The 7,032-nt window shown below is 48.3% G+C and overlaps 1 protein-coding gene across 4 annotated transcripts; it reads right to left on the minus strand.

The window, feature by feature from the left end:
- Window positions 1-365: 365 nt before the first annotated feature.
- Window positions 366-6,990, minus strand: LOC121662457 (epidermal growth factor receptor kinase substrate 8-like protein 2). 4 transcript variants are annotated; one of them, XM_042023621.1, is made up of 6 exons: window positions 6,708-6,990; window positions 5,820-5,939; window positions 4,827-4,959; window positions 3,550-3,733; window positions 3,011-3,143; window positions 366-2,687 (listed from the first exon to the last, which is right to left on the minus strand). In XM_042023621.1, exons 1-6 carry the CDS (start codon window positions 6,930-6,932, stop codon window positions 2,616-2,618), a joined length of 867 nt encoding a protein of 288 aa, XP_041879555.1. In that variant the 5' UTR covers window positions 6,933-6,990; the 3' UTR covers window positions 366-2,615. The 4 variants fall into 4 exon arrangements, with proteins under 4 accessions (XP_041879555.1, XP_041879557.1, XP_041879554.1 ...); XM_042023623.1 differs by having other exon boundaries at window positions 5,832-5,939; window positions 6,708-6,989; XM_042023620.1 differs by having other exon boundaries at window positions 4,827-4,968; window positions 6,708-6,988.
- Between the last annotated feature and the right edge of the window lie 42 nt (window positions 6,991-7,032).

Raw genomic sequence — 7,032 nt, forward strand, 5'->3', positions numbered from 1 at the left:
TAAGGAAAAGAGAAGACAAACTTTTGCTTCTGGAAACAGGATGGCTCTTGGCTGGAAATGTTGGAGAATCCGTGTAACAGGCTCCTAGTCATGGGGTTATGCTGTTCCCTCTTTCTGTATGGTTCCACTTGGGACAGCTGCCACAGTCGTTCCCCTTCCAGAGAGGCAAGAATGTGCTTTTGTACAGCCTTCTCGTGCTTTGCCCCTATTCTTAAGACACAGCTATCCAGGCTGTAACATCCTTCCTGTTGAATGTCAGTCCCCAAAACCAAAAGGAAATGTGTGGTTTCAGACATTCTGCTGAGTTTCTGAGACTCTCAGTGACAAACCATTATGAAAATCCAGTGAAAGAGACGGAGATGGAGTTATAAGTATAACTTAACTATTTTAATAAATCTTGTACAGTGCATGGTTATATCATTGTCTCCTTCGCTCAGTTACATCAATGTACAGTACTTTATAGCAGTGTCTGCAGGCAGTACAAACAGAACAGACGCACAGCTCAGTCGCATGGAAATTTGTAAAAGTGATCTCTGCAATAAGGTCTACTGAGATATTTGTTTTAGGAACTGCTCCTGTGGCTCCCGGCTTTACAGAGCTGTCATGTACACTCCTGTTAAAATCCCAGATAACTGTAATTCCCTGTGATTTGCTTTCCTCTACACCCCAGGACTAGAGGATGGTGTGTTTCCTAGCTCAACATTCGTTTTTATTTTCATTTTAGAAACTTTTTCACCTCCCGTGCTTGCCATCCTGCCTCCCATCTGCACCCTAATCCGGAGCCAGGGCTTCTCAGGAGGATTGTCCTCTTCATCCCTCCCTGACAAGGTGAGTGCCCTTCTCAGATCCTAGCAGGGCTGTGACTAAACCCAGGATCCTCCCCTGCCTGCACCCTAATTCTGCTGGTGAGAGCAGTGTCCTGTTTCAAACGAAGAAAACAGATTATCCATTGGAGACACTTAAGAATGAAGCCAAAACTAAGGTGCACTGGTGTTCTCAGTTTTAGACATGAGTTCCCCAGATGCTGTTTTAAAGCTTTTTCCATTAAATGTGCAATGACAGGCACAAATTTGGACAAAGACTCAGCATGTGCTGAGAGAGAAAACCCAGCTGTCCCTGGGCTGTGGGCAGCTCTGGAGCTCTGTGTGCTTCACTGCTTTGCAATCAGATTGGTCTGTCAGTCAAACAGAGCTAGAAATGCAGTGTGCCAAACTTGCTGTGGACAGGAACTACGCTGCTTGCTTGAGTTTTGAAATGGTGAGTAAATTTTGGAAGCATAATCACTTAATTCTGCTTCTAGGGAGAGGGATTTTCCTCACCCCTATTTACAGATTGTTATATACAAATGCACATAACTTTATGAAGGAAAACGGGAAGTAAGGAGCAACACCCTGTGCTAAATTAGAGGGGTTTTTTTCTTGTGGCCATTTAATTTGTGTTAAACCTGCCTTTCCCAGTGTGCTTTGGGGTTTCAGCTGTTTGGGAATCATTTCAGCTGACTTTTTGCAGTGAAAACGTGAAGATGGGGACAAGTGACCAACACCCTGGGAAGGGCTGTGGGTGTGCCTGGGTCGGGAGCAAATGGTCAGGGCTTATCTTCTCCTGGTTTGAGGCCCGGTTTGGCAACACCACCACAACATTCCATTGCAGGATCTGTGCCCCAGGGAAGGGCTGCACAGCTGCCCCGAGCCCCAGCCTCTGCATCAGCAGCGGTGGGCGGGTGGAACTCACCTATTTCCAGATTCAAATCCCTTTGTTTGTCACTCCTGCTCATTTCTAGGCACTGAAAGCTCATTTCAGCTGTTCAGAGATAGCACTAGCTGGTCCATGGATTTAAGGAAGCAGCCAGACTTCGGGAATGTGTGTTGCCATTCTAGCCTTGTCCACCGACGGGGCACAGGGGGACAGGACAAGGACAGGCAGTTGTCACCGGCCCTGTGCTCGTGGGCTGCAGGGGACACCTGCGCTGAGGAGGAAATGGAAATGGGAATGAAAATAGAAGGGTTAGGTTGCCCGGAGAGGTCATGACTCGCCATCCCTGGAAGTGTCCAAGGCCAGGTTGGACAGGATTTGGAACAACTTGGGCTTGTGACAGGCATTCCTGCCCATGGCAGGGGGGTGGAATGGGATGAGCTTTAATGTCCTTTCCTTAAACCCAAACCATTGCAGGGTTCTAAAGCCTTATTCCTCTGGTCCAGGCTCCAAGCCTTGAGGCTGGCCTCTCTTGTGCTGTGTGCCACGCCTGCTCTGCCAGGGGAGAGTGGGGAGCAGGGGACAGCCCTTGGAGAAAAGCTTTGGGGGTCTTTTTTTGCTTGAAGCCAGCCCTTGTACATCCAGCCCCGTGTGAATCCTGCTCTGATCGCATGCACGGAAAATTTCAGTATAAAATATATAGTTATAAAAAAAATACTTCATGCAAAATTAAAACACCTTTCCCAGTGGGACGTGGTCTTATTGTCAACCCTTCCCAACAGCGTTCAAGGAATTGTCACTCTGATGGCAGCTGGACCCCAAGGGGAGCTCTGCTGCATCCGGCCTGGGCCAGGAATCATTGCTTTCATTCCCTTTTTTTCTGCACTACTTAGGGCTAAGAGCTGAAATAAAGCAGAGAGACTTTAATTTGCAGAATCAATCCTTTCCTGGCGGCGCTTCGTGATTTCTTGGAGCTCCGACTCCCCTCTGCTTTTCTAGAATGGAAACAAAACAGGCAGTTTGGATTTGAACTTCAAGCTGCAGTTAAGTGACAGTATTTAATTAATGCTGTAGTAGAGCTAGTTTCAAAGAGATAGGTGATATCAGTAAAAAGCAGATTAATTAGTGGAAACAGGGGGATCTTACAGATTTGCTCAAAAGACACTTTGGAATTTTTACGTGTGTTTTATTGCTGGTGTAGGTTTGGTTGCATTTTTTTTCCCCACAATTGTATTTTTTAAAATGCCTGTTTAATGAGCTCTCTGACGCTGCTGGTACAGCCCCCATTCCAGCAGGAATTATCCAGAAAAATGCTTACCTCCAGCTGGTTTTTCTCCACTGTGATCTTGCTGCAGACTCTGTTTCCCTCATCACCGCACACCTTCTTCAGCTCCTCTCTGTTGAGGGAGAAGAGCTGAGCTCCGGTGAGGATGCCCAGGTGTTCCACGGTCCTGGGGAGACACAGAGTAGGGAGATGACGATTGTGCTGCACGTGGCCTCGTGCCAGAGGTGAGGAGTTGGAGATGGGAGGCCAGGAGCTGCAGTGGGACCATATCACGGGGCCCTGGGGCTGTTCCAAGGTGGCAGCTGCAATTCCAGTAGCATTTCAGGCCGTGGATGTAGTTAGTTAACTATTTATCCTCAAGAAAATATTTATACCAGAGAAAGGAAGTGACTTTGGGCTCTGAACATTCTGGTTATAGAGCCTGGATTGAACAGGGTTGAAATCTAATTTGCAACACAGGCTCTGTAAGTAAATCCAAGTGGCTTGTCCCAGGTGAGATGGTGCCGGTGGCCTCCCCCGCTCCTTCTCCAGGGAAGGACGAGCATTGCACGTGGCAATAGGGCAAATCTTACTCTTTGCTGAATGACTTGGCCTCCAGCGAGGCTTTGACTTCTTCAGTGCTGGATTCAAAGGTGAGGGGAACAAAAACTTGCTGAGGCTTTTCCACTTTGAAATTCCTGTGGGGAGGCTGAATTTTATTGTTTGTGATCTTCTTTAGCAGCTCGTCGTTCAGCTCATCCATTTGGTGAATAAGTTCTGTAGAAACAAGTAGGGAATGAAATCAAGTCTTCAGTCAAAAATGCCGTTAAATGTTTGTGGGGAAACTGTAAGGCAAATGGGGATGTGGCTCAACGTTCTTATTTAAATTCAGCCCAGAAAAGTGATTCCCATTTTCCTGTGCCCCTGTGTTGCCATTTATTTTGCTCCCATCACCCCTTGGCTGTTGCCTGATGTGGAAGCACAGATCTGTGAGAATCTACAATTGGAGGTTTGGAATTGAGACCTTTTCAGTCCTCTCTGCTACTTCTAGTCACTAATTTGCTGATCGCAGAGCTCCAGGTTTTGCTCCGCAACAGAACAGAAGCGGCAGGAAGCACAAACTGGGAATGAGCAACACACTCATGATGGGATGAGCTTGAAGGTCCCTTCCAGCCCAGGGCATCCTGTGATTCTGTGAAAACTCCAGTGACTCTTCATCCAGTGTCGCTTTCCCCATGAAACTCCTGAAGACTGTGGAGAATAACTCAGTGATATGAACAGATTTGTGTCCTTGTCTTATGGGGCTTCCTGTCGTCCCAGAAGGGCTCCTGCTTCCAGGAGTGGACAGGGTGGGATAAGGGGTGAGGTGAGCAGGGCCCCTGATCTCTCTCCTGTTCTGTGAGCCCCACAGCGTGTGCAGGGTGAGGGAGTGATGCGGATCTCCTGTTTGGCCGGGAATTCTGTGGAACCACATGAAGGAAGCGGCCAGGCGGGCACTGTGTGTGTGCCGGGAGATGAGCAAAAGGAAGTGAGAGAAAGGGATTGACCTGAGCTGTTCCTTAGACACACTTAAACATTTTGAAAGAGAAAGGAAACTCTCTCCTTGGGAGGAGGAGGAGGAAGTTAGAACTGGAGGAAGGAGGCATGGGGTGATCACTTATTGCCCTGCTCGGCCCGGGCCGCCTGAGAGCCCTGGAGGTGTCACAAGCCCCAGGGCTGCTCTCTTGGCTCTTGTCCTGCCTGGAATGGCCTCCAGACACAGTGCTGCTCCATTGCTGTGATCAGTAAAAGGTGCAGGGGAGCACCTTGGGCAGGTCTGGTCCCCCGAGCGCCCAAACCCAGGGGAGCCCAGAGTGGGACACACACGTACGTTCTTTGGCGTCCTGTGCGGAGTAGCGCGACAACATCTCACTGCCCCACTTATCCCCGGCGTAGCTGGCAGGCAGCTTGTGGGTTGGGCTGGATGGGCCATAGCCCCTGGGGCTCGGGTCTCCTTTGTACCTCTGGTTAGACTGGTTAGAAAGGGGAAAAAAAGTAAGAATTTTTTTTGGTCGTTTTAAATTTTCTTAAGCTTTCTGCCTCACACCCACGGAGGGACAAACTGCCGTGTTCTCCTTGTGCTGATGTGGGGCTGGGGAGACCTCAGGTGGAGCTGCATGGAAGAAGTTAATTTCTGGGAATGAAGAACCCAAAGCAAAGTCTGAAGTTTGCGCAAGGGAATTCCTAGATGTGCCAACCATGTTCGATCTCATTGGAAGGCAGAGCGTCACTGCTCCGTAGCTGGGATGTGAAGCGGGACCACTGCCAAGGGCCTGGAGCGGACTGGAAAGTTTTTTGACGTTTTGATTAAACTAGCAGGGATTTATCCAGAAGCCTGCTGGGCCCCCTTAGGCTTTGCCCAAACGCTGCAATACCAAAATGGGGAAGCAATTCCATGCTTCCCTTGGGTGTTTAGAACACTCCAGCTCCACCTTTCTGCAGTGCAAGTTGCAGTATTCAGTTAATTCTCACTTAGATGGTGTTTCCATCTGCCTCCACTCCAGTAACGTGTTCCTGGTGCTGAACTGAACTGGCTGAGGGAAGTGTCCGTCTTTAATTTAACCCCCAAGATAAATCTTGACATGGAAAAATATGGAAAGCAGGAGGCTGGTGCACAAATAGGAAGGATAGGCCTTATTTGGGAAGACGATCGTGGCAAAATGTGAATTTTATCATAGGAGACTCAGGAATCTCCTGGCTTTGTCTACTTCTGAGGGTCTGTCCTGATTTGTGCATAGTATCCTAAGAAATCCAGGGAGGTCTAATGACAACATTATTCCCAGAGGCAGATTGTGCCCTGCAGCTGCTACCAGTCAGGTACCACCTGACTACAGACCTGTTCGAGCTCTTCCAGTTTCACCACATCCAGGATATTGTACGGAACATAACCGGCCTGCCCACTCCGGTTGAGCAACTTCCACCACTGCTTATTATCTTCCAACACCTGAGAGAGGGACAAAAATAAATCTGCTAGTGGGAAAATGGGATTTCAGGCATAAATAACCAGGATATAGCAGGGTTGGACCATCCAAAAAGGTGAAGTTACTGGAAGGAAATCACTGAGGCCAGGAGCTCTAATCAGATCTGTTGCTCTCAGATGCAATCCAGGACTGAAACTTTTCCTGGAAAGCATCAGAATTTATCGTAAGGATGAACAGGAGAGCACCTCTGCGTGCTGAAGAACTCATAGTTCCTACGTAATGTCCCTGTTTCTCCAGACCTTTTTTTCCCAATGACTGAGTTTCTGATGTCTTTTTGCATTAAAATAAATAATTAAATAAATAAAAAGCTACATTTTGCAGAGAAACCTTTTCCTCAGGTCACAGATCAGTGTCAGCCCAAGTCACGTCCCACCTTGTCCAGCTGCCAACAGTGCTGCAGTAAGAGAAAGGTTATGAGAAAGGTGCTTTTCAGAGAAAACAAATCCTCGTGGAGGAGGAAGGGGTAATAAGGAGCCGAGCCAGCGGGGGATGAGCAGGGCTCTAGAGCGAGTTGTTGTCCTCCCTCCTCACTGTGGTTAAAATGGGACCGATGTGTTTGAGCTGAGGAAATGACACAACACAGCACAGGCAGCCTGCTCCAGCTTTGGATTTGAGCAAAGCTTTGTGTCACTGCTGAGATACCACCAGGGAAAATGGAGTTGGTGCTTGTTGCTATCCCGAGCTCTCTCCTGCCCCTGGGGGACACACCTTTTCCAGGAGCGGTCACGTACCTCCAGGATTTCATCCTTCAGCACCGAGAGCTCATTGGCATTTCGCGCGGTGAAATCGTAGCGGATTTTGGCAAATCTCTTGGGCACGGCCACCCCCTGGGCCTCGAAATTCCTGCAGAAGAGAAAAACTGGAGTTTTAGTGGAGGCCCATCCAACAACAAGGCCAAGAAAATCAGAATTGGAGAAGAGAAATGATCCTAATTCTTTCCCTGCTCCACATTGCATCTCTACCACCTGATGTTCCTACCAGAATCAGTGATGGGGTGAATGAGAAAAAGTTATTTTGCTGATATAATTTGATTTAAGGTACTTTCCTGTGGATTTG

Source organism: Corvus kubaryi, unplaced genomic scaffold, assembly GCF_017639235.1.
Source record: "Corvus kubaryi isolate FWS band 111438036 unplaced genomic scaffold, C.kubaryi_AGA036_p1.0 37250, whole genome shotgun sequence".
Taxonomy (NCBI): domain Eukaryota; kingdom Metazoa; phylum Chordata; class Aves; order Passeriformes; family Corvidae; genus Corvus; species Corvus kubaryi.

Excerpts from the sequence above, each read along its gene's own strand:
- LOC121662457 (XM_042023620.1), bottom strand. The coding sequence starts at position 6,932 with ATGCAATGTGGAGCAGGGAAAGAATTAGGATCATTTCTCTTCTCCAAT. Across the intron at positions 5,940-6,707 it reads TGAAGGATGAAATCCTGGAG|GTGTTGGAAGATAATAAGCA; the intron begins GTACGTGACCGC and ends TCCCTCTCTCAG. Across the intron at positions 2,688-3,010 it reads TGGAGAAAAACCAGCTGGAG|AAAAGCAGAGGGGAGTCGGA; the intron begins GTAAGCATTTTT and ends TTTCCATTCTAG.